The 27,540-nt window shown below is 48.2% G+C and overlaps 1 protein-coding gene and 1 long non-coding RNA gene across 2 annotated transcripts; one reads left to right on the top strand and one right to left on the bottom strand.

Annotated features, from left to right (window-relative positions):
- Positions 1-1,123: 1,123 nt before the first annotated feature.
- On the bottom strand, positions 1,124-7,383 carry LOC123155789 (AUGMIN subunit 1). Its single transcript, XM_044573924.1, has 5 exons — positions 6,932-7,383; positions 5,398-5,532; positions 5,168-5,294; positions 1,617-1,754; positions 1,124-1,524 (listed from the first exon to the last, which is right to left on the bottom strand). Exons 1-5 carry the CDS (start codon positions 7,351-7,353, stop codon positions 1,414-1,416), a joined length of 933 nt encoding a protein of 310 aa, XP_044429859.1. The 5' UTR covers positions 7,354-7,383; the 3' UTR covers positions 1,124-1,413.
- Positions 7,384-7,666: 283 nt separating this feature from the next.
- Positions 7,667-9,080, top strand: LOC123155791 (uncharacterized). The gene is made up of 3 exons (XR_006477611.1): positions 7,667-7,889; positions 8,225-8,319; positions 8,674-9,080. It is a non-coding gene; the product is annotated as an uncharacterized lncRNA (long non-coding RNA).
- Positions 9,081-27,540: the final 18,460 nt, after the last annotated feature.

The following is a 27,540-nucleotide window of genomic DNA, read 5'->3' as shown; positions in this document are numbered from 1 at the left end:
GAGGTTCCTCCTTAGTTACGTTGACTCGCTCGTTGGCATACAGAACAATCCGAGTGCAGACCCGGCGAAAGGGAAGCAGGTAGTTGATGCAGTGGTGTCGAGCAAAGATATATTGCGTGGTACATGTGCGGCTGGGACGCGACCATGATGGACTCCTCCGGCTGCAGGTTGGACAAAGCTCAACGTCGATGGCTCGTTTTGCGCCACGACAGGAACGGCTGGCGCCGGAATGATCCTGAGGAATAGCTCCGGCAAGATTATCTTCTCATCGTGTAGGGAACTGAGGTCATGTGCGGAGCCTCTAGAAGCTGAACTCCTTGCCTGTATGGAGGGCCTGAACCTTGCTTTGGAGTGGACGCAGCAGCACATAGAATTGGAGATGGACAGCCTCATGGCGCTCAATATGCTCAAGGCAGTGGAGAGGGACCGGTCTTGTTATGCTATGCTTACTGATCAGATTAGGAGACTACTGGGAGATGGGAGATTAGTTAAACTAGCTCATGCACGCAGAGAGCAGTATGGTATTAGCCATCACCTAGCTGCTTTTGGTAGAATTAAGAAACGTACGGTTGTATGGTTGGGTTCAGGACCAAGTGAGGTGCCTGACTTATGTAAGAAGGAAATTGATCCTGAGTGATAAATGAAAATTATTTTTCACCCGCAAAAAAAAAAAGAAGTTGCTCTAACAAGGTATACTAAGAAGCGATCGGTATATAGAGAATGCAACACTCCAAAGAACATAAAAGTAGTTCCAAAACGATAAAAGCAAACAAACATAACTTCTCTTCTATTTAGATGAATTATCCAAGCACCACTTGGAAACTGGTCTAACGTCTAGGTAAAATGAAGATGATGGAAGGTGAAAGAAGAATATGACAAGTCATGTGAAAGAAATATTCTGGAAATTTTAGCAGCACACTTGTTCGCTCCAGTATTCAAATTGAAACAAATCTTGATCTTCCAACAGAAATGGCAGAATGCGAGAGATAATCTGAGCATTGGGTTTGATATCAATATTTAAAAGACAAATTTGGATAACTATTTGTATGTAGATGCAAGAAGATATGAAAGTGAACCGAAACATGATCATGCATACCGTGTTATTATTTATCAATCCAGTAGATTATCACATTTCACAGAATATACAAATATCATGCCCATCCAAAATCACAAGTGTTTATACAAAACAAGAATACAACAGGTCAAACTGCCCTGGGGAAGTGTCTATTGTCTCTCGTAAAATTTAGTTTCGATGATGAAAATTAGCCGTAGTTGGGACAACACTAGAATATGGATTTTACAAGAATACATAACGATGTCACAACTTCCAACAAAATGAATGACTATTACACTATCAATGCATGCTAAGACATTAGACACCCGAATAGAACTTTACATTTAGTTAAACCCACATCATAGACCAGGTGTTGTTAAAGCAGATTGCAACACATCTTCAAGGTACTTCTCTGCAGCTGCATACTGCCTCTTTTTGTCCTCTATAGCTAACGCAGCGAGAGCTTTATCCTGATTACAGTTGCCACAGATGACAAAGAATAAGCAAAGAATTGCAACAAAAGTAAAAAAGAAAGAACAAAAAGACGAGGCAAAAGACATACTGGAGGCAAATCCTGGTAGCTACGCAATGTGTCGGCAATGGGTTTAGTTTTCCTCTCAAGATCCTTCTTATGCTCCGCCATTTCCATCAACACACAATGATTAATTTCTGGCGTGTATCCAACTCTGTTGAGCATTGCCTGATAGAGAAAAGAAGACAGTGAATGACTCCTTTGATTCAAGGGAATTCCATAGGATTTTTGGAGGATTTGAATCCTTCGTAATTTTTCCTACGGTGGTCATTTGATTCACAGGATTGAAATCCTTAAAAAAACATAGGATTCATTTGTGCTACACTCTGGAGGAAATTGCCATTCACTCAAACCTCTCGGTAGAATTACTCTGTTTTTCCTGTGCGATCAAACACTCTTCCATCCAAATTCATGTACTCCCTCTGTTCCAAAATAGATGACTCAAACTTTGTACTTATACTAAAATTAGTACAAAGTTGAGCCATCTATTTTGGAACGGAGGGAGTAGTTTAGTAATCATGTACGATACAAGAGGACATGGCATTCTATTCCTGCGTTTTAAGAATCCTGTGAATCAAAGAGGCCCTAAAGGTATGGAAATGTATTTCGTAATCAGACAACAGTGTGTAACTCGAGTAATACGCAAAGTTGGTCCAAAAAGGGGCACACAGATAGCTCATGTAGCTCAGGCACTAATATAAGACTGACAACCATCTGACCTTTCCCCAGACTAGAGCACTATTTGAGAAACATCTCTGCCTTCTGCCTAAACCTAGACTAAAAATTAGGGATGAAAACAGAGCGGAAACGGACAGAACTATGCGCTGCCATATTAGTTTCCGTATTTTTTAGCAGAAATCCCGGAAACGAATAGAGAAGCAGGTACTGCCGGAAATGAATACAGGCCAAAATATGGTGCGGACACAAATACAAAACGAAAGTTCCCCCAACTAAAAAACCTCTAGAACCAGAAAGAAAAAACACAAGGGAACTAACAAGTTCAATTGCTAAGATGACTACAATTATTATGATATATATCATGGATATATAATAAGGTATACTACTTTGCATGAGTTTCCCCTTTTGGCAACATAATAAGGTATACTGTTCCAGAAGAATGGGAGTAGGGAAAGGATTAGGGTTTTGGTAGTAGGGTTGAGTTGGGCCAAAAGTGTATATGTGTTCTTCTGGAGTTGGCTATATTGACAAAAAATAAACGGAAACTTCCGCACGTGCCGATACGGAAATGGAATACTGTTCAAGAAGAATGGGATGCAGAGAAGGGTCATGGGAGTAGGGAAAGGATTAGGGTTTTGGTAGCAAGGTTGAGTTGGGCCGAAAGTGTAAATGTGTTCGTGACAAAAAAAATAAACGGAAACTTCCGCACGCTCTGTTTGCACATTTTTCCTGAAATAGATGAAAGTTTCCGGTGCATTTTCATCCCTACTAAAATAGTGTAAAAGATATGTTCGTGGTACAATAAGAAACACAAGGCCATGATTGCTGGCTTTTCAATTCATGACGATATTACTTAGTTCATCACTAGGTAATAATTACAGTACTGGAAACTGGTGATGCAGGAGCATATCGATTATCAAGAAAAATGTGAATAAACCGAGGTCTACCAATTAGTTGGATGAAAATATTATAAAAGCTGGATGACTTAGTTCATCAGCATTCAACATTTTTACTGTTTTGCTATGAATGCACATTATATAGATATCTCCCTCTCTAGAGAACAGACAGACATGTAGTATAAGCAAAATTTGGTCCCGTCACACAATTCTCACGTGAAAATATTAAGCTATAGCATATATATTCAAGACGCGTGTCAATTCATGTCAGGGATTGAGTAGTTATCATTAGCAGCACCATAGTCCACCTCCATGAAGGCTTAAATCTTATGATTGGTTTCTGTCAGGGGTGCAGGTTAAGGGGGGGGGGGGGGGGGGGGGGGTGCACCTTGGGACTACAGCTATCCGGCCATGGCATCCACACTTATCAGTTAGTTATAGGAAAGATATCAAGTAGTTTAGCTATCATGTAGCTATGGATAGTCTTCAAAGCGGTTGAGTGTGTCACAGTTTGTTGTTTACAATCTATACCGAACCGGCTATATAAAGCCAGTTTTTTTTAAAATGAAAATTAAGCCACATCTTGTATCTTCCTACTTAAGCACTCAGAAACCAATCAGCTATCCCCCAAGGTTCATCTCTCTCATCTATGATCTAAACCAATTCCCAACCAAGCCGGCGCAGCCTGGCCATCCTCCCAGTAGTGTTTATCATGTAGTGTACCTTGGTACATAAAGGTTTCATTCTTTTCAGGAACCAAATTTACACAAGTCAGCTCCTCCAGCCGTTCCCTATCCCGTCTTCCTCTTCCCTCCAGCCGCCGTAGAGAGGAGATGAGACCACAGCTCTGCCGCCTGTACCTTCTTGCTCATCAGTGGCATCCCTTCCCATCCGCCCAAATCTTCTTACTTGCTGGCGGCTGCAGTCCGTGTCGTCCTCGCTGTCCGGAGCAATTTCCTCGTCGGCGGCCGCCTTGCCTTCTACCTTTCTGCCTGGATCTTCTTCCTTGCAGCGTCCGCCGTGGTTGCCTGCTCGAGCGTGGTAGCCGTTGGAAGGAGGGCTAGATAGCGGCTCGGTTGCTGGAGGCTGGATCCCGAGTCCCACTGTGTCCAAACCGTACTAGGCCGTGTCATGATTTGTTTCTCTTTTATTTTTTATTCAGAGAAGATGGGATACTGAAGGGGAGCCTTGGCGCAGTGGTAAAGCTGCTGCCTTGTGACCATGAGGTCATGGGTTCAAGTCCTGGAAACAGCCTCTTACAGAAATGTAGGGAAAGGCTGCGTACTATAGACCCAAAGTGGTCGGACCCTTCCCTGGACCCTGCGCAAGCGGGAGCTACATGCACCAGGTTGCCCTTTTTTTTTCAGAGAAGATGGGATACTGCAGGATACGCGTATCCTGGCGTATCCGTACGTACCCCCGTGTCCCTCCGTACTAGGACCCCAATACAGCAGCTTCTGCCGTATCCATGCTTTGTAGCTGACCTCTGCTTCTTCAAGTTGAAAAGTAAAGTGACAGAATTTATTCAGAAGCTACAAATTTATTTTGATAATCTTACATTAACCATGGTACCATGCTTGGGGCTAAAGGCTTTGTTGTTCTTGTTGTTGTTGTTGTTGTATACATTAACCATGCCTAATTCATTTTACAACGAAATGATAACTTGCGGGAAACTTCTAGAATCCAAGGGTTGACAGTTTCTAGAAAACACCATTGGCTTTAGCGGTGCAAACTGCCAATACAAGTTTGTTTCGGAGTGGGCCACATAAAGCAGGTCAATATCAAAGAACTAAGAAGTAAGGGTCCGTTTGGTTTCCAGCCACGGTTTGCACGCCTTAATAATCCTATCGCCCATGGGTCATAAGAGTCAACTATTCGCCACATCTTGACACAATTGTGGGCAGCTTTTTCTTGGCCAAAATTGTATCTAAAGCCACAAAGTTAGCTATGAACCAAACATGCCCTTAATCCATACTCAGATTACAAACTTCACAGAACACAACTTACCTTGTAATTTGAGACTTGGAGGATATATTGCCGCTCCTTCGAGTCCATCATGACCAATTTTGTCTGCCAGTCTGCCGTTTGCTCCACTTGTTGCTTCTCCACATCATTTTTAAATTTCTCCAGCATCCTGTAAACAGATTATTCTATATTACATTCTTCACAAAGATCTAGTTGGTGATGATTAGTAAGTACTCCTTAAGTAACTAATAACTGAACGACTATCAAATCACCTCTTGAGCTCGGTAAGCTTGGTGATGGCCTTCCTTGTGTAATCAAGAAGTGCCTTTGACTCTTTATGCACTTTGTCCCTCTTCTCCTCCACCTCTGCTCTCCTCAGCCATAAATCTGCACTGGCCACCACGAAGCTGCAAAGCCACCATTTCAAACTTATAAGAAAAATTGAAGCACCGAGAAAATCACATGCATACTCCCTATACTACCCGCAAACATTAATATTCTCAGTTCAGTGGGATTGTCAAAAACTCCGCCTATGTCTTCTAGGCATAGCCGGTCCCAAGTCCAGGTAAAGGAGGAGGGTTGTGATAGGCTTGGCGAGCCAACGTAAAAACTAGCCAGTCCCATGGGTATGAAACCCATTTGAGCGAGAGTAGTACTAGGATGGGTGACCACCTGGGAAGTCCTCGTGAAAGGGTTTCATATCTAAGGGTTGTGATAGGCTTGGCGAGCCAACGTAAAAACTAGCCAGTCCTTTGGGTATGAAACCCATTTGGGCGAGAGTAGTACTAGGATGGGTGGCCTCCTGGGAAGTCCTCGTGAAAGGGTTTCATATCTAGCCTACCCCAACTTGTTTGGGACAAAAGGCTTAGTAAGTAGTAAGTAGTAGTGGGGTTGTCAAAAAAGTTTGGGCTCGGCTCAAGCCAGGTAAAACTCAAGGCCGACAAGATCTCAAACCAAGACAAGCCCAAGCATGCACTCAGACGTCAATCCTTTGAAAGAGCCGAGCACAGTGGCTAGATAAGTGCTCATATGCATAAACTCATCTTAATTAGTTAGTTTCCCCATCTTATATTTTTCACAAGGCTCACAATCCTTTTTCCCCAAACACTACAATCCTAACTGCATTGTACCCTCACTGAAAGCACTCACACCCCTTGCTAATATTGTGTGTCTTTATGGACAGGAAAGCATCTTGCTTCTCCCAGGTCCAGTCTCTCAGAAACTCCCCGGTCAAATAGATGCTACATTGCACTTGCTAGTCATGTCCCTAGCTCCAACAGAAGTATTCAACCAGTCGAAGCTTTCTGATTTAATCGTCTTTTTTTCGTATTTGTTTCCATCTTTTGATATTGATGCTCTGCATTTCCCAGTATCATGCAAATTTCGCCACTGGATCAACAACCAATACTCAGGATTCCCCACTATGATGTGCTACAGTATTTCAAGCTTGAGCTTCAAGCAGAGCTCACTCAGGTTTGATTCGAGTATGCTCAGAGACTGAGATAAGCCTGGCCAATTTTGATGATACCGTTGCAGAATACGGACGCAATGCACAGACTAGACCAAAGCAAGCTCGAATGCAAACTAGCAGGGCGCTTACAGGACCGGTCTTTCTATTTGGCTAAAATACATACACCCGTAACACAGGCAAACACCCTGCTCACTGAAATGGCACATTCGTCGGAATTCATCCAATTTCGGGATAAAAGTGGCCATGAATGATTCTTCCCATCAGAGGCCTAGATCTAAAACTCATTAGGTCCGTGAGAGAAATAAACGAAACTCGGAACCCTAACCACGAGTGACCTGCTCATCTCGGTGTCGCGGATGGCCAGGAGGTTCGCGACAGCGGCGACGGCGCGCGCGGCCGACGCAGCAGGCGGAGGGAGCGCGTCCCGCGCAAGGCCGGCCCGCTCCAGCGCCTCCCGCAAGCGCGCTGCCTCCGCCTGATACTCCGCGGCCTGCGCGCGCAGCCCCGAAGCAGCGATCCCGGCTGCGTGGGACCGCGCCTGCGACGCCGCCGCGAGCGCGCGGAGATAGGATACCCCGCGCGGCGTGGGGTCGGGGCCCAGCGATAGCTCGGAGACCACCGCCCCACCGCCGCGCCCTCCCACTCCGCCGCCCTCCGCTGCCAGGGAAGCCAGCCACGCGTTGACCTCCGCGACGGATGCGGGCGCGGACGCGGACGCCGAGGCTGCGGGGTCGAGGTGCTCCCCGGTGTGATCCATTGCTGGTAGGAAATATTTGGGGGATGGTTTGAGGAACCTTTAAGGATGCGTTTGGTTGCAGCGCTATCCTTTTAGGCCTTGTATAATGGGAGGTGCTTAGAAAAATAAATCAGATTTTTTTAAGCATCGGTGCTTATTTGTACAGGATAGACACTTAATTAAGCAGTGCTTCAAAAAAATTCGATTTATTTTTCTAAGTATTTTTCTAAGCACCTCCCATTGTATAAGGCCTTAGAGACAGGAATAGCCTCTTTTTACAATAGGTACCACCCGTTTGGATCTGTGTCAAGGAGAGACAGAGGCAGCCAGATGCCTGGAATATTCGTGAAAAACAGGGTTGCGGCTAGCCGCGAAAAAGTGGCGGACAACGGCAACCACCCCGTGCGTGCGTCCCTCCGCTCATGCGTGAATCGTTTTTCCGCCTACTGACTCCCACTCACCACCACGAACAGGTGAAACCCTCACTTTTTCCCCATCGTTCGTCTCTCTCGTGTGCGGCGGCGGCGGCAGCTCATCTAGCAGAGAGGCCACGAGAGGTGAGTTCGTTGGTTCTCTACTCGGCCCTCCCTCCTCCTACGCGTCCGCCTCTCCAGCAATCGCGTGTGGCGGCCGGCCGGCTGGGATCTAAACCAGCGGCATGACTGGATCTGGAGGTGGCCGGCGGCGCCGCTAGATCTCGAGGAGGCCGGCAGCTGGGGGCTTGAGGTGGCGTGCGTGGCCGGAGATTGAGGGTTGGATGGCGGTTGTATGCATGTCTGGTGCATGCATGAGCAAGCCTGCGTGTGGTCTTGAGTTCGGCTTGTAGCAGGTTACTGGATGCGTGAGCATGCATTTGTGCTCCATGTTAATGATTATTCTTTGTCTATTGCAGGTGATTTGAAGCCATAAATCCTATTCTATTCTTTGTAAGCAGTCTGTAGCAGAGTACTATGAGTATAACTTGGAGCAGAGCACCTTCAATCTGAGGTTATTTGGCCATAGTTAAACATCTTTTAGTTCCAAATAAATCATTATTTTGTACATAGATGGTGTGCAATTGAATTATTTTTGTGCACATGTTCAAGTGTCATGTGATTACTAGAACCTAAATTTGCTTGCTGCATTTTTTCCTTATGCTCAAATACTTGCTGTAATTAGTATCTCAATGTCCAAAGGCTTGCTGAAATTCTCTTTATGTGAAAGTACTTGCCGTAATGGGTTTCATAATGTCAAATGCTTGCTGTAATTTTTTTCTTTAAGCTCAAATACTTGTTATAATATTGTCTCAATGTCCAAACACTTGCTGAATTTCTTTCTTTATGTGATTATTGCTGGAGGAAGCATGGCCACGGGGCAATATGCAAAATGCTCAAATGACCCTCTTGGTACAGAAGTGATTAATCTTGAAGAAGACATAGCCAAGAAACCCCTGCTTGAAGAGCCCAAACCAAAAAAAGTACATGAATGATGGTGATTGCATATGTGATGACTTTGGGAGAACAAGAAAGTACTCCCAGATTTTAGTTTGGATTTCCTTGCTCTTTACTATGGTCTTTGGGAGAACATGAATGATGGTGATTGCATATGTGATGATTAACTTGTACTTTTGATGACAACCAAGAGAATTACTATGGGTTGTATAACTATTAGGTTTTAGTACTCTATGCACTGTTGAACTATGAGTTGTATGCACTTGGTTAAATGTCAAATGATGAACTATTATATGTGGCAGAGTTCAAATTAGTTTATACTATTGTTTTAGTATGTTGTGGTATAGTTATTTTTTGAAATTATTACTTCACATATCATATATGTCACTATGGGGGTAATCTGACCACCTCGGTGAAAAGGGTTACCACAACCCTTATCCATCATTTATCCCTCAAACCAAACACTCCAGGGCTATCCTCAACCATGTTCTGTCCTTCAAACCAAACAAAAGACGGGTTAACCTCACCCAACCAACCAAACACAAAAAAGGGCTATCCTTGACCAGGTGGTTGGGGATACCCACAACCACCCTAGCTTGTCCCTCAAACCAAACACATCCTAAAAGATCCGCCTCTTTCCGTTGGATCTGCTCGTGATTTTCAAGCCACCTCAGACTACCCATGTTAGAGCATCTCCAGCCGCAACCCCAACAAGGCCCCCCAGGCGACTTCGCCAAAAAATCGGCCCAGACGTGCCCCCAAGGGCCCAGTTTTCGTCGGCTCGGGCCGCGCGCCGGTGGACCCAACCCGAACCCGGGGCGCTCGGGGGCGCCGGGCGAATCGTTTTTGGCGCAAAGGAGCCGCGGGCCAGCCGCGTCAGCGACACCGCCTCGTCTTCTCCCAACACCTCGGTTTCCCGCGGGGAATCAATGGCAAGGCTGCCACCGGTCAGCTTTGCCATTGATTCCTCACGGGCGGCGCATCACGGGACGGCGCGCCGACACCTCCCCTCCCTCGGACGCGTACACACGGACCCGACACGGCTATATATGGCCTTGCTCGCCTCTGATGAGCACTACCTCTCCCGAGCGCCGCCGCCGAGCTCCTCTCCCTCAGCCCTCCCTCTCCCGTGAGCCGCCGCCCAGCCCCTCCATCTCCCTCCCCTTTCCCGATGGCCGAGCGTTTCCCCGGAGACGAGGCGGCGGCCAACGACTTCGGCCGTCGTTCGCTCCGCGAACAGGAGTCGTGGCTCCTGTTCCAGGCGAACATCCCGGCGCCGCCGGACATGCGCGCCGGGCCGACGGGCTAGAGGCTCAACAAGGGGGGAGTGCCCATTCCCCCGCTGCCCGACGCCATGGCCAAACCCTCCTACTTCGCCGACGAGGTCGAGATCGTGCACGCCTCCCTCACCGACGCCGAGCTCTCCCTCCCCCAGTACGTCATCGACAACCACGCGGCTTGGGCGGCGTACTTCGAGCGCCACCAGCAGCGGCGGCTGGCGTCCACCAACGGCGCGCCGGTGGTCGGTGGCCTGAAGAACAACGAGGGGCGCCACCTATGGTGGGGCACCCCCGGCCGCACACTTGAGGGCGTGCTGACGCACCTCGAGGGCGGCAACAACCCGCCGTTGGCGTACCCCCGGCGAGGGCAGCCGCACCGGCGCACCGCCGACGCGACGGGCAATGGGCGCCAAGGAGGTTCGGTTCCTCCTCTTCTTCTTCCTCGTCGCGCTCTTCCTCCCACTCCTCCGGCACTCCGACGCTGCTCGACGTCAAGGCCGAGCCCGCGGCGAGACGTTGCTCGGCTGGCGCACTCGCCACGTCGGCATCGTCATCAGCGAGGACGGCCGTCGCGCCTCCTCGTCGGCTCCTCCTCCACGCTTCGTCAAGCCGAAGACGGAGTCGGGGCTCGCGCCGGTGAAGACGGAGCTGGGTCTCCCCGCCGTGAAAACGGAGCATGGCGAGGTCGAGCTCGACGACGATGCAACCCTTGAATGGGCACGCCGGGACTCCCTGAAGATGGCGGGGGAGCGCCAGTGCGCCGCCCTGCGGCGCTTCGCGCAGCGCCGCCGAGGCCGCGACGAAGGAGGAGTCGTCATCATCGACGACAGCGATGACAATGACGCGCCGCCGCTGCCACCAGCCGAGGAGGGGTCCAGCAGGGGCGCCCGAGTCAAGGAGGAGAAGGCCGACGATGGCGGCGACGACGGCGACTACTCGGTGTTTAGCCAGTTTTTTTAGATTAGTTTATATATTTGCTATGTATGTAACGAAAATCCGCGAACATGTCTAATATATGCCCAAGTTTGCCGAAATTTGTCGTGTAGCCGAACTTCGCCGAACTTTGCCTAAATTTGCAATATATTTTTATTTTTTTAATGCGCCTGGGGGCGGCGGCTGGGGACCAACTCGCCCCCAGGCCCATTTTTTGCGTCGGGTCACCCCCAGGCGGCGATTTTAGGCGCCCCCTGGGGGGCCAACGGCTGGAGATGCTCTTACTGCTCTATGTTACTAGTACCTCTATAGTGAGGAGTAACATATGTGTTGTAGCATGCAACACTTCATTTATTAAGATATAGACTCATCTTGCCTTGATAGTAACTAGCTATGTTACCACATGCCTCTCTTTCTTCATTTATTGCTTGCCACACCATCTATTTTATCTAGATATGTGTGATGTTATTACCTATGTTACTCCCATTGTGGTTAGTCTTAGAAGGTTCCCGACTTTTGCCTCAAAGACTCGGTCCATGCGTGATCAACGAGCGGGGAAGGCCTACTTGCGGCTCTGCAAGGAAGCAGTCGACGCTGAGGCGAGCACGCTTCAGGTGCAGGCACGTGCGCTGGGATCGGCGCAGCGAGTGCAAGGGCTCGGGCGGGCACGTGCAGAGTGAAAATTATTATGTCCGGCATAGGCACTGGCAGCTACACGATCTCGCGCGGGTCAGCGTGGACCTTGTTGACGTCTGTGTCTTTCAGCTTTGTAATGGTGCTCGGCGACCAGCCCATCAATGCCACGGGGATGATCGCTGGCGCGGGGATGGGAGCTGGGACCGACACAGGGGTAGCATCCGTCGCGGCCTCGTTCAGGGCCATGTTCATGAGGTGCCATTCCTCCTTATTTTCTCTCTCTTCCGGCTCAAAGCCGATTTCACCAAATCGGAATATTAGAGGCAGATGATGTTGGAAAACGTAGTAGAAAACAAAAATACCGGCCTACAAACACCCAGGAACAATATGAAGGTGCATTGGGGGATTGGATCATGATCGTTACCAACTCCGAGTATGTAGCGGAAGCAGACGAGTCGATGTAGATCGTATTTGGAGCCCCTCAAACCATCGATGAACGATCCCATGAACCACCCTCGAACGATCCTCGAACCGAAACCGAAAGCACGACCTCTTTACAGTTTGCAAAGTGTACGGTCTTTACGATCCGACAGCGTTTCGCCGTACAGAACTAATCGCCGCCGGAGAATTAGAGGAGAAGATTAGAGTCACTTGAGACTTCTAATTATGAGGATTAGAGTAACTAGAATTAGCTCTAATTATCTCAATTAAAACTTGTTGGACTAGAAACTTGTATGAAGAAAAGGGCCAATACCTCCACTATATATAGGTTAGAGGGGAAAGAGAGGACAACCACCAAGGAGGGAAATCCCCCTTGGGGCGCACCAACTCCTCCCCCACTCCAATCACCCCCCCTCCCCCCCCCCAAGGAAAGGGGGCGCACCTCCACTTAGGCCTTCATGGCCCAAGTTTCCTTCCACCACTAGCCCCTTTAAGGCTAGATGATATTTAATTAATTATAGAAGCCCACTAGAGCCTTTTATAGTATAATTTAACATGATCGAAAACATTTTTCATCTATATATTAATTATCAGGAATACCCGGGATTGCCTGATAAACTCTGAAACCCTTCTGATGACCACAAAACCATGAAACACTTCCGGCCTCTCGGAACTATTCAAATATCAATGAAACTATCTCACAAATAAATCCTCGATGCTCCCGTCCTACTAATACTCAACAAATCGTGATTACCTTAAGCTTGTGACCATGTAGGTTCGGTAAATCATAGACATGAACGAAACCCCTTCGTTCAATGACCGATAGCGGAATCATGGATGTCCATATCGATCCCTATGATTACACGAATGTCATGTGAACCTTTGGTTATCATGATGTTTTCTTTTGCTTTGTGATACTTTACAAAACCCGAGGTGAGATATATCGGTATCCTCTTGAGTCATACAATTGCTCAGTATACCTGTATCCTCGTTACTAGTTTTGTTCTTCTTTCTCGTTGTCGTATTCCGGCATCCCTGTGACAAAGTCAAGTGTGTCTGGCCAGATCATGATGGATGTCGTCACACCAAGAGGGACCTAAGAATATATCTCCGTCGTTGGAGGAGCAGATTTCACTCTTGAGCTATCATGTCCCTTGTCAAATTTTTCAATCAACCTGTAAGTTGTCGTTATGATCACCAAGTTACTGATGACGTTTGATCAACCCTAAAGCTCATAGTACAGCAAAAAGTGACTATGACATCTCATGGTTTAAGGAACTAAAATACAAGTTAACACTATGTGTTATAGCAATTGACTCATAGCGATATTATCTCAAAGTATAACAAACAAGTTTGGGTTGATTCTGAAGGAAATATGCCCTGGAGGCAATAATAAAGTTATTATTTATTTCCTTATTTCATGATAAATGTTTATTATTCATGCTAGAATTGTATTAACCGGAAACTTAGTACATGTGTGAATACATAGACAAACAGAGTGTCACTAGTATGCCTCTACTTGACTAGCTCGTTGAATCAAAGATGGTTATGTTTCCTAGACATAGACATGAGTTGTCATTTGATAAACGGGATCACATCATTAGGAGAATGATGTGATTGACTTGACCCATTCTGTTAGCTTAGCACTTGATCGTTTTAGTTTACTGCTATTGCTTTCTTCATAACTTGTACATGTTCCTATGACTATGAGATTATGCAACTCCCGAATACCGGAACGTCACAACGTAACTGGGTGATTATAAAGGTGCTCTACAGGTGTCTCCGATGGTACTTGTTGAGTTGGCATAGATCGAGATTAGGATTTGCCACTCTGATTGTCGGAGAGGTATCTCTGGGCCCTCTCGGTACTGCACATCACTGCAGCTCCGCGGTGAGCCACTGGTTCGATTCCCCCTTGCCCTGTCGTCCCTAGCCTTCTGTAGCTGCCGCCCCCTTGAGCTCCGAAGCTCGACGCCGCCGGCGATGTCGCCGTCGTGGCCACGGTCACCGTAGCACCCAACCGAGCACACTATCGTGCTCCACACCTCACTAGGAGCACGCAGCACGCACTAACGCCTCCCCAAACCCCCTGCAACACCGATCCCGACCGCACCCGAACTCCGGCGGCCGCAGCCGAGCTCGCCGCCGTCGACTCCGGTCACCCCAGGCCCAGCCACGGCCACCGTTCGACGCGCGGGAGCAAGAGCTTTCCAACGAGCCCAAGCACGGCCTCGCCCGTGCCCTGTAGCGCGATCCCGCGTCGCGCCGCCGTCTCGGGCCTCGCCGGCGTCACGTCGCCGGTGGGTTTGACCCACTTTGACCACGGCAGGACCCCCCCTGAGTCCCTGACAGGTGGGCCCAGCCCTGTAGCTAATTAGGATTAGTGCTAACCACTAATGGTTAACCCCCTGACACTGACAGTGGGCCCCCAGCGCCACTAACCCCTAATTAGGATTAAACTAACCCTGTTTAACCCCCCTGTCACTGACGTGTGGACCCCACACGTCAGGTTTGACCCCAGACAGCCGCAGTTGACCACTGACGTCATGCTGACGTCATGCTGGCGCAATAATTATAATTTCTGGATTTAAATTTAATCAGGAAATTCCAGAATATTATTTAAACTTCAAAAATTCATAACTTTTATTCTGTAACTCCAATTTGGACAAATTATATATGAAAAATGATCAGAAAAATCCAATCTATCCATCTGTACCATTTTCATGCATGATCAAACAAGTTAAATTGATGTTTCAAGCAGAACAAGGAAAAGCACTTTAAAAGGCCATGCTTGAGTTTGAAATTTGAATATTTGATTCAAATTTGTTCAAACCCTTCTGGTTTTAGTTGCATTAGCCCAACACACTCATATTGCCATGTTTCATGCATGCATCATATTGTCGCATATTGTTTGGTGATGTTTGTGCATCGCTGTCCTTTACGACAGGTTCTGCCTCCGAGGAGTACCGTGATTACCCTAACGAAGAACCGTATCAGTGCATCGAACCATCAGGCAAGCAACCAACCATTTGATCATATCGATACAATCCCATGTTCTCGCTCCTGCTCTCTTTTACTGCATTAAGACAACGCGTTTCAAACTGCTGTGTGCTACGGTAGTTGAACCCTTTTCCTCTGCATGACCTGTCATTGCCACAGTAACTAGATGAAACCCACTAGCATGTGTAGGAGTTGATTGAGCCATATGTATGTGTTGTTCCTACCTTGCTATGCCTGCTATGCTTAGAGTCGTGTCAGGTCTGGTTCATCTGGGTGATGGGCTAGAGTGAAATGATTATGTCGGTAATGAGAGTGGTGTGGTGAACACGATTTGGTAAAGGTATCGATGAGAGGCCATGTAGGAGTACATGGTGGGTTGTTTCATTGAAGCCGACCTTAAGCACTGAGATCTGTATGTGTGATTTAAGAATCAGCTACTACCATGCATTGGGCCCGAAACCAATGGACCCTCTCGGCTTCTTATTCACCCTAGTTCTCCGTCCAGGAGTTGCAAGTAGTTTCTGGTGTTTGTAGCCTACTGGAGGCCGTGGACAGCGCTGACCGTAGGGGTGGGCTGTGATGCGGTAGGTACGTGGCCGGGTGTACCGAATACCCGTTAGGTATCTCGGGAACCCTGTTCACATCGTTCGGGGCCGTATGGGAAACCTCGGCCGGACTCCCTGCGGATGGAACCTGAATAGGCGACAAACCTGGACTGGAGGCTTAGGTGATTAGGTAGGTCGTGGCCGACACCCACGTTGGGCTTCCGCTTGAAGGTTGCCGAGTACATGTCGTGTAAACGACGGTAAGTGGTGAGAGCGTGTATGAAGAAGTACACCCCTGCAGGGTTAACATGATCTATTCGAATAGCCGCGTCCGCGGTAAAGGACTACTTGGTTGCCGATACAGTTCATAGACAAGTAAATGGAAACTACTAAAAGCCTCAAGATAAGTGTGAGTGCCGAGGATGGCCCTTCCGTAGGAAGACGGAGGTGGATCCTCGGTAGTGTATTGAAGTGGTGAGTAGTGGACTCGTGTGCGCAAAACCATTTCAAGTTGGAGTATCGTAGGATAGTCTAGCCAAGAGTCAAAGCTGGCTTGCTGCAATAACTCCACCAACCCTTCTTGATAATATGCATGTATGTAGGATCTGATGTAAGTCTTGCTGAGTACCTTTGTACTCATGTTGCTATAATCTACATTTTTACAGAAGACGCTGCAACCCCTTCTGATGGGTTCTATGTAGACGTTGACATCAACGAGTAGGCTAAGGACCCAGGTGGTGACCCTGAGCTTGTGATGGACCACGTAGTATAGCTAGGCTTTCCAAGCCTCTTTTATTTTACTAGTTGTCTGTACTCAGACAATGTACTTCCGCTGCTGGTTTGTATGACTGTATGACTTGTATGTTGGGTCGTGAGACCCGTACCTTTGTGTATGTTATGTATGGCTCCCTGAGCCTTAAATAAAGTACTTGTGTCGTAGAGTCATGTTGTGATGCTTCGTTGTATTTGCACATATCGAGCATATTGTGTGTATGATTGAAATGCTTGGTATGTGTGGGATCTGACTATCTAGTTGTTTATCTTTAGTAGCCTCTCTTACCGGGAAATGTCTCCTAGTGTTACCGCTGAGCCATGGTAGCTTGCTACTGCTCTGGAACACTTAGGCTGGCCGGCATGTGTCCTTCTTCGTTCCTGTGTCTGTCCCTTCGGGGAAATGTCACGCTTTGAGTACCGGAGTCCTGTTAGCCCGCTACAGCCCGGTTTACCGGAGTCCTGCTAGCCCAGCGCTACAGCCCGGACCCACTTGCTGATGACCGACACGTTCGAAGCTGGGTCATGGATGCCTGTCCCTGTAAGTCTGTGCCACTTTGGGTTTACGACTAGTCATGTCAGCCCGGGCTCCTTATCATATGGATGCTAGCGACACTATCATATACGTGAGCCAAAAGGCGCAAACGGTCCCGGGCAAAGGTAAGGCGACACCCGTGGGGATACCGTGCGTGAGGCCGCAAAGTGATATGAGGTGTTACCGGCTAGATCGATGTGACATCGAGTCGGGGTCCTGACAGCGTTGGCATCAGAGCCGGACTGCCTGTAGGTTCTCCAAGCCAAACTGGTCGATGTTGAGTCTAGAAATTCTTTAGTTATATGTAGGGGAATTGTTTGTGGGTTGGAACGTAAGGCTCTTTTTACTCCTTTATCTTATGACTTTCTGATCTGAGTCAGTCCATTCTTCCACCGGGGGTTAAGGAATTAGGATCTGTTCTCTCTATCAGGATCACGAGTTACTAATCAGTAGTACCTTATAAGTTTGATGGTTACAAGCCTAGTTCAGTTCTACTACCACATTATGTTGCTAGAATGGTTTCAGAACTTTGATATGATGATGTTGAGTGTGTACGAAATCCTTTGTCAAATGTCTCAAAATCCTTTTTGAGCATTTACAGCTGTTATGCTGCCGAAATTTTGCTAGAAATTCTAATGCCTTTGCATTATGATTGTGCTTTCAGATGGCCACTCGCGACCTCAATCAAGTGGTTCGCCTGACTCGATGTCTAGATGTACCCGGCCATACTGCCAAGTTGGTCAGGGTAATGACTGAGGCTGGATACCGCTGGTATCCCGAGTACACGGTCGAAGAGCAATTCCGAGACTTTAACCAAAGCCAGTATCTCTGCACTGTCAGGATATTTCCATCTTATCCTGGATCCACCGAGCCTCTTCACTGCTCCTATGGACTCGGGGTTACTATTGAGATGGCTGTGCAGGACGCCGCCTACTCTATGATGACCATTATGCGAGTCAGATCTGGTTTATTTCGGGACTCTGATTTCCGGTATATGCCAGGATCACTTCCGGGAGCACAAGGGTATCTCCAGGCTATTTATGCTGACCCCACTCAGGAGGATTCACGGACTCGCACCACTGCTGAGATGCTCGAGGATAAGGACCGTGAAAATCGGGCCTTGAGGTTAGAGCTCTTCAATACCCGTGCTGACCACTGGGCCACTTTGACTCGGTTCGCACCGGCGGTGCAAGCTGGATATTCAGATATGCGCGATCTCTATCCTGTGAGATCTGCTCTGCCGGACGTGATGGTTTGGCGTGATGTAGGAGGCATCACCCCACCTCGCGGTCCCCGCAGGCCACCGTCTGTTGGTCCAAGGCCTCATCCTAGCCCCTATGGTCCACAAGCTCCGCGAGACCGTCTGTTTCCGGATGATCATGTTGAGCTTCCAGGCTATGGAGGTGACTTCTACGAGGACTACTACGGATCGGTCTGAGTTAGTGGTAGTATCACTAGTTCGCACTAGCTGTGTCTTCTATCGTCCCGCGTGACTCGTGGGATATGACCTAGTTTGTACTCTTTCCGGAGGTGTAGAAAAATAATGTATAGGAGCTTGGGATGCCTCCGATGAGATGTAATCCTCTTTTCACCGTATTAGTACTTTGTTTGGTCTTGTACTAAACCCTGTATGGTGTGTATGACGATGGAATAAAAGAAGCAGTTTCTGTATCTACCATGTCATACGGATGATCATCTTGCATTCCGAGTTATTCCTTACATTATGTGTCCTATGTCGGAATTTTATCATCCTGACTAAATCATTGTCTTGTTTACCTAGGATGGTCAACACGCGCACTAACCCTGCTCCTCAAGAGCAGGCCGAAGGCAGTGAAGTCAGGGATGCAAATCTGCCTCATCCTCCTTCACTAGCCGAGGTTATGATGGAAGCTGAGAGAAACAAGCGGGAGACCAACCGTTTGTTGGAGCGTATTGAACAGAACACAGCACACCATCAGAGGACTAACGTGGTGTCACTCAGTGATTTTATCAAATTACATCCACCCACGTTCCACCACTCCGTCGAGCCTCTCGACGCTGATGACTGGCTTCGCAGTATCTCTCACAAACTGCGTTCCGCGCTGGTAGCGGAGGCTGACAAGGTCACCTTTGCTGCATATCATCTTGAAGGCCCCGCCAGTCTATGGTGGGAGAATTATGGAGCTATGCGCCCAGCGGGCCATGTCACTACTTGGGCTGAGTTCAGCGAGGCTTTCCGTGAACATCACATTCCGGAGGGTCTCATGGACCGTAAACGTGAGGAATTCTGCAATTTCACCCAAGGCCGACTTTCTGTGGATGTTTATAGCAGGGAGTTTGGTAATCTCGCACGATATGCAACCGAGGAAGTTTCTACTGACGCCAAGAAGCAAGCAAGGTTCCGTAAGGGACTTAGTCCTGAGCTTCGCCGCGACCTCCGTCTGCATGAGTGCACATCTTTTCAGAAACTTGTCAATAAAGCCATCAGTGCTGAAACTGGTCAGACTGACTATGACGCAACACGCAAGCATGGCCGTGATATGGGTTCCTCATCCGGTGCTGGTCCTCAGAAGCGCCGCGTGTGGGTACCCAACACCGCCCTGCCACCCAGGTTCACACCGAGGCCATCTTTCCAGGCGCCTCGCCCCGTTCAACAGTCTGCTCCAGCCAAGCCCTATGGGGGTCCAATCAATAATGCTCCTCCACGTACCAGTTCCGTGACTTGTTTCAAGTGTGGGGAATCTGGTCACTATATGCGTGAGTGTCCTCAGACCAACCCCAACCAATCTGCTAAAGCTGTTGGCCGTGGCAAGCCGACAGGGAAAATATTCCACGCCAAACCGGTCACCGCTTCACGTGGCCATGTCAACTGTATCTCTGCCGAAGAAGCTCAAGAGGATCCCAACGTCGTTCTCGGTACGCTTCTTGTAAATTGCCACCCGGCATCTGTTCTTTTCGATACAGGAGCCTCTCATTCTTTTATATCCGAAAATTATGCTCGTTTGCATAACGTTGCATTCTGTGACATGCCATCCACTATGGAAATTTCTACCCCTGGTTCTAGATGGCAGACCTCTAGGGTAAGTTATGGAAATGAAATCCAAGTCGACAGACTTGTTTTTCTCGCGTCTTTGATAGCCCTTAAATCTTCAGATATTAATATCATTTTGGGTATGGACTGGATGTCAGCTCATCAAGCCAAAATTGATTGCTTCTCTAGGACTGTTCAACTCACCCATCCTTCGGGGAAGATAGTCAATGTCTTGACCCGAATAGCCAAGCGACAATTATATTCTCTTAACGCCAGCCCTTTGCCAGACCTTGAGGACATTCCGGTAGTCCGTGACTTCCCGGATGTCTTTCCAGAGGAATTGCCAGGTGTTCCACCTGACAGGGATGTTGAGTTCGTAATCGACCTCATCCCCGGAACCGTTCCGATTGCTAGAAGACCTTATAAGATGGCACCACTAGAACTAGCCGAGCTTAAGAAACAACTCGATGAATCCTTGAAAAAGGGTTTCATCCGCCCTAGTTCATCTCCGTGGGCTTGCCCCGTCCTATTCGTCAAGAAGAAGGATGGTACGGACCGGATGGTTGTAGATTACCGACCTGTCAATTTGGTCACAATCAAGAACAAATATCCACTTCCCAGGATCAACGATCTGTATGATCAGCTCGCTGGATCCTCAGTCTTCTCCAAGATGGATTTGAGGTTGGGCTACCATCAAATCAAAATCAGAAACGGGGACATTCCTAAAACGGCCTTTGTTACTCGTTATGGCCAATACGAGTACACCGTCATGTCCTTCGGTTTAACCAACGCTCCAGCCACCTTTTCTCGGTTAATGAACTCAATCTTCATGGAGTATTTGGATAAATTCGTCGTGGTTTACCTCGATGATATACTCATCTACTCCAAGAACGAGGAAGAACATGCCGAACATTTAAGGCTAGTGTTGAAGAAACTTCGAGAGCATCGCCTTTATGCCAAATTTTCTAAATGTGAATTCTGGTTGTCAGAAGTGACCTATCTGGGTCATGTAATATCTGGTAAAGGTATTGCTGTTAACCCTGAGCGAGTTCAAGCCGTCCTTAATTGGACTCCACCTGAATCGGTCAAGCAAGTTCGGAGTTTTCTAGGCTTAGCGAGCTATTGTCGTCGCTTTGTCGAGAACTTCTCCAAAGTTGCTAAACCTCTAACCGAACTCCTCAAGAAAGATAAAAAGTTCGAATGGACTCCACAATGTGAGCACAGCTTTCAGGAACTGAAAAGACGCCTGACCTCTGCTCCCGTGCTGGTACCGCCAGACTTCTCCAAGGACTTTGTTATCTACTGCGACGCCTCGCGACAAGGACTAGGTTGCATTCTCATGCAAGATCGACACGTAATTGCTTACGCTTCACGGCAATTGCACCCACATGAGGAGAATTATCCTACTCATGATCTAGAGCTTGCAGCCGTAGTCTATGCACTTAAGACCTGGCGACATTACCTCCTCGGTAATCGTTGCGAAATATTCACTGATCACCAAAGTCTGAAGTACATTTTCACCCAACCGGATCTGAATCTCAGGCAAAGACGTTGGGTTAAATTGATCACAGACTTCGACTTAGGAATAACCTATACCCCAGGGAAAGCCAACGTCATGGCTGATGCGCTAAGTCGTAAATCTTATTGTAACAACCTGATGTTACAACAAAGTCAACCGCTTCTCCATGAGGAATTTCGGAAGCTTAACCTTCACATTGTACCTCAAGGTTTTCTTTCCACCTTGGTGGCAAAACCTACCCTTACGGATCAAATTATCAAAGCACAGAAGTAGATCCGAGAATCTCCCGCATCAAGAGAAACATTCAGAAAGGAATTGCGAATTGTTTCTCCATTAATGATCAAGGAGTCGTATACTTCGGGAATCGACTAGTGGTTCCCAAAGTGCGCAACCTAAGGCGATTAATCCTTAAGGAAGCTCATGAATCTCCTCTCACCATTCATCCCGGTAGTACTAAGATGTATCAGGACCTACGCCAGAGGTTCTGGTGGACTAGGATGAAGAGAGAAATTGCTCAGTATATTGCAAATTGCGACGTCTGTCGTCGTGTAAAAGCAGAGCACCAACGGCCTGCTGGCACCCTTCAACCCTTAGCTATTCCTGAATGGAAATGGGATAAAATTGGTATGGATTTCATTACCGGTTTTCCCAGGACCAAGAGAGGGAATAATGCTATCTTCGTCGTTGTCGATCGTCTTTCCAAAGTAGCTCATTTCTTACCTGTTCGTGAGAGTATAACCGCTAGCCAGCTGGCAGACTTATACATCTCCCGAATAGTGTCCCTCCATGGTGTTCCTTTGGAAATTAACTCGGATCGAGGAAGTCTTTTCACCTCTCGATTTTGGGAAAGTTTCCAAAATGCTATGGGGACTCGTCTCTCCTTTAGCACCGCCTTCCACCCTCAGTCGAGTGGTCAAGTGGAACGCGTCAACCAGATTCTAGAAGACATGCTTCGAGCCTCTGTTATCTCATTCGGAATGGACTGGGAGAAGTGCCTTCCATTTGCCGAATTCGCTTACAACAACAGCTATCAATCTAGCTTGGGTAAAGCCCCTTTTGAAGTTCTCTATGGACGACGGTGTCGAACACCCCTTAACTGGTCAGAGACCGGGGAAAGACAATTCTTTGGCCCGGACATGATTCAGGAAGCAGAAGAACAAGTTCGCATCGTTCGTGAAAAGTTGAAAACAGCCCAATCTCGTCAAAAGAGTCAATATGACCGAAAACATAAGGCTATGACTTTCGAGGTTGACGAGAAGGCTTATCTTCGGGTCACCCCTCTGAAGGGAACCCATCGTTTCGGTATCAAAGGCAAATTGGCTCCTCGTTACATTGGACCTTTTCGCATTCTTGCCAAACGAGGAGGAGTTGCCTACCAGTTGGAACTACCTCCGCACCTCTCCAGGGTCCACGATGTCTTCCACGTTTCTCAACTCAGGCGTTGCTTCTCGGATCCTATCCGTGAAGTGGACCACGAAACGCTTGATCTCCAAGATAATCTTACATATCGAGAGTACCCCATTCGTATCCTCGATCAGGCCGAACGTACCACCCGACGTCATAATATCAAGTTTCTCAAAGTTCAATGGTCGCACCATTCGGAGGATGAAGCAACCTGGGAAAGGGAGGATCGTCTTCGACTCGAGTATCCTGCCTTCTTCCCGGAGGAACCCAAATCTCGGGACGAGATTCTTTTGAGTGGGGGTGAGTTGTCACATCCTAGTTAGCCATGCATTAGAGTGTTGCATCATGTTTACTCTTTCATCAGAAACTTGAAATGGGGATCTGTGAAACCCTCAGAATCATTTTGGAAATGACCCAAATAAAAATTTCTCCAAAAGGGTCCAAGAAAATGCTCATGTTGCTCTCTGAAAATATTGGACAGAGATAAAAATCAAACCAATATTTTTAAGAGCTCATAGGTATTTATTTTGGGCATTTGGAATTAATGCATAAATATTTGCATTGGAAATATATTAATTATATATATTAATATATGTCCAAATATTATGCCAAATATAAAGGAGCTCTGGAATAATATATATAGCTCCTGCAAAAATTGGCATAAGTTAAATAAATGATTTAATATATTATTTAAATCAAAACAAATGTCAGAAATTAGAAAACAGAAAAAAAATAAAAGGGAGAAGCTTACCTGGGCTCCTCCCTGTGCAGCCCAGCCAGCTGGCCGGCCCAGCCAGCAGGCGGCCCAGCCCGTCTCCCTCCTGTGTCGTCTTCGTCCCGACAGAGGGAGGGGAGTGTGGCCGGCGCGCGCGCGCGTCACCGCGCCACGCCACCTCTCTCCCTGCCTACCTGCCCTCCCCTCCTCGCCTCGATGTCCCTGGACGACGCCACGCCTCCCCCCTGGTCTCTCTCACTCTCCCCCCCGGCTCTTCCCTCCTCTCCCTCGCTCTCTCTCTCACACGGCCGAACACCACCCTCGCCGCCGTTCGCCACAGCAGCCGTCTCCGGCCACCCCTCGCTCCCCCGACTAGCTCAGGAGCTCCGCCTCGAACCCTCTTCCCTCTCCACCGACCCATAGCTCCCCGGAAGCACTGCATCGCCGCCACATCGCCGTTCCCCTCTTCGGGCTCCGACCATCGTCGCCGTCAAATTTGCCGTCTCCAGCGCGTCCCCGAGCCCGCCAACCGTCCCTGCAGCTCCGCGGTGAGCCACTGGTTCGATTCCCCCTTGCCCTGTCGTCCCTAGCCTTCTGTAGCTGCCGCCCCCTTGAGCTCCTAAGCTCGACACCGCCGGCGATGTCGCCGTCGTGGCCACGGTCACCGTAGCACCCAACCGAGCACACTATCGTGCTCCACACCTCACTAGGAGCACGCAGCACGCACTAACGCCTCCCCAAACCCCCTGCAACACCGATCCCGACCACACCCGAACTCCGGCGGCCACAGCCGAGCTCACCGCCGTCGACTCCGGCCACCCCAGGCCCAGCCACGGCCACCGTTCGACGCGCGGGAGCAAGAGCTTTCCAACGAGCCCAAGCACGGCCTCGCCCGTGCCCTGTAGCGCGATCCCGCGTCGCGCCGCCGTCTCGGGCCTCGCCGGCGTCACGTCGCCGGTGGGTTTGACCCACTTTGACCACGGCAGGACCCCCCCTGAGTCCCTGACAGGTGGGCCCAGCCCTGTAGCTAATTAGGATTAGTGCTAACCACTAATGGTTAACCCCCTGACACTGACAGTGGGCCCCCAGCGCCACTAACCCCTAATTAGGATTAAACTAACCCTGTTTAACCCCCCTGTCACTGACGTGTGGACCCCACACGTCAGGTTTGACCCCAGACAGCCGCAGTTGACCACTGACGTCATGCTGACGTCATGCTGGCGCAATAATTATAATTTCTGGATTTAAATTTAATCAGGAAATTCCAGAATATTATTTAAACTTCAAAAATTCATAACTTTTATTCTGTAACTCCAATTTGGACAAATTATATATGAAAAATGATCAGAAAAATCCAATCTATCCATCTGTACCATTTTCATGCATGATCAAACAAGTTAAATTGATGTTTCAAGCAGAACAAGGAAAAGCACTTTAAAAGGCCATGCTTGAGTTTGAAATTTGAATCTTTGATTCAAATTTGTTCAAACCCTTCTGGTTTTAGTTGCATTAGCCCAACACACTCATATTGCCATGTTTCATGCATGCATCATATTGTCGCATATTGTTTGGTGATGTTTGTGCATCGCTGTCCTTTACGACAGGTTCTGCCTCCGAGGAGTACCGTGATTACCCTAACGAAGAACCGTATCAGTGCATCGAACCATCAGGCAAGCAACCAACCATTTGATCATATCGATACAATCCCATGTTCTCGCTCCTGCTCTCTTTTACTGCATTAAGACAACGCGTTTCAAACTGCTGTGTGCTACGGTAGTTGAACCCTTTTCCTCTGCATGACCTGTCATTGCCACAGTAACTAGATGAAACCCACTAGCATGTGTAGGAGTTGATTGAGCCATATGTATGTGTTGTTCCTACCTTGCTATGCCTGCTATGCTTAGAGTCGTGTCAGGTCTGGTTCATCTGGGTGATGGGCTAGAGTGAAATGATTATGTCGGTAATGAGAGTGGTGTGGTGAACACGATTTGGTAAAGGTATCGATGAGAGGCCATGTAGGAGTACATGGTGGGTTGTTTCATTGAAGCCGACCTTAAGCACTGAGATCTGTATGTGTGATTTAAGAATCAGCTACTACCATGCATTGGGCCCGAAACCAATGGACCCTCTCGGCTTCTTATTCACCCTAGTTCTCCGTCCAGGAGTTGCAAGTAGTTTCTGGTGTTTGTAGCCTACTGGAGGCCGTGGACAGCGCTGACCGTAGGGGTGGGCTGTGATGCGGTAGGTACGTGGCCGGGTGTACCGAATACCCGTTAGGTATCTCGGGAACCCTGTTCACATCGTTCGGGGCCGTATGGGAAACCTCGGCCGGACTCCCTGCGGATGGAACCTGAATAGGCGATAAACCTGGACTGGAGGCTTAGGTGATTAGGTAGGTCGTGGCCGACACCCACGTTGGGCTTCCGCTTGAAGGTTGCCGAGTACATGTCGTGTAAACGACGGTAAGTGGTGAGAGCGTGTATGAAGAAGTACACCCCTGCAGGGTTAACATGATCTATTCGAATAGCCGCGTCCGCGGTAAAGGACTACTTGGTTGCCGATACAGTTCATAGACAAGTAAATGGAAACTACTAAAAGCCTCAAGATAAGTGTGAGTGCCGAGGATGGCCCTTCCGTAGGAAGACGGAGGTGAATCCTCGGTAGTGTATTGAAGTGGTGAGTAGTGGACTCGTGTGCGCAAAACCATTTCAAGTTGGAGTATCGTAGGATAGTCTAGCCAAGAGTCAAAGCTGGCTTGCTGCAATAACTCCACCAACCCTTCTTGATAATATGCATGTATGTAGGATCTGATGTAAGTCTTGCTGAGTACCTTTGTACTCATGTTGCTATAATCTACATTTTTACAGAAGACGCTGCAACCCCTTCTGATGGGTTCTATGTAGACGTTGACATCAACGAGTAGGCTAAGGCCCAGGTGGTGACCCTGAGCTTGTGAAGGACCACGTAGTATAGCTAGGCTTTCCAAGCCTCTTTTATTTTACTAGTTGTCTGTACTCAGACAAGTTACTTCCGCTGCTGGTTTGTATGACTGTATGACTTGTATGTTGGGTCGTGAGACCCGTACCTTTGTGTATGTTATGTATGGCTCCCTGAGCCTTAAATAAAGTACTTGTGTCATAGAGTCATGTTGTGATGCTTCGTTGTATTTGCACATATCGAGCATATTGTGTGTATGATTGAAATGCTTGGTATGTGTGGGATCTGACTATCTAGTTGTTTATCTTTAGTAGCCTCTCTTACCGGGAAATGTCTCCTAGTGTTACCGCTGAGCCATGGTAGCTTGCTACTGCTCTGGAACACTTAGGCTGGCCGGCATGTGTCCTTCTTCGTTCCTGTGTCTGTCCCTTCGGGGAAATGTCACGCTTTGAGTACCGGAGTCCTGTTAGCCCGCTACAGCCCGGTTTACCGGATTCCTGCTAGCCCAGCGCTACAGCCCGGACCCACTTGCTGATGACCGACACGTTCGAAGCTGGGTCATGGATGCCTGTCCCTGTAAGTCTGTGCCACTTTGGGTTTACGACTAGTCATGTCAGCCCGGGCTCCTTATCATATGGATGCTAGCGACACTATCATATACGTGAGCCAAAAGGCGCAAACGGTCCCGGGCAAAGGTAAGGCGACACCCGTGGGGATACCGTGCGTGAGGCCGCAAAGTGATATGAGGTGTTACCGGCTAGATCGATGTGACATCGAGTCGGGGTCCTGACAGAGGTCCTCTTTGTTGTTACAAATTTTACGTGGCTGCTACGGGCTTCTAGCTAGAACCGTTCTTAACTACGCAAAAACATGAACGGTGATTTATTAAGTTTTTTGTTTTAACCTTCTTCAAGGAACAGACACCTGCATGCCACGTTTATGCAAAACAAGTTGCATGTCAATTGGTGGAACCGGTCTCATGTGCGTGAACATGTAAAGTTAGTCCGGGCCGCTTCATCCCACAATACCGTTGAATCAAAATAAGACATTGG

Source organism: Triticum aestivum, chromosome 7B, assembly GCF_018294505.1.
Source record: "Triticum aestivum cultivar Chinese Spring chromosome 7B, IWGSC CS RefSeq v2.1, whole genome shotgun sequence".
NCBI classification, from domain to species: domain Eukaryota; kingdom Viridiplantae; phylum Streptophyta; class Magnoliopsida; order Poales; family Poaceae; genus Triticum; species Triticum aestivum.
Note: the sequence above shows the minus strand (reverse complement) of the source record. Positions and strands in the feature narration are given on the sequence as shown.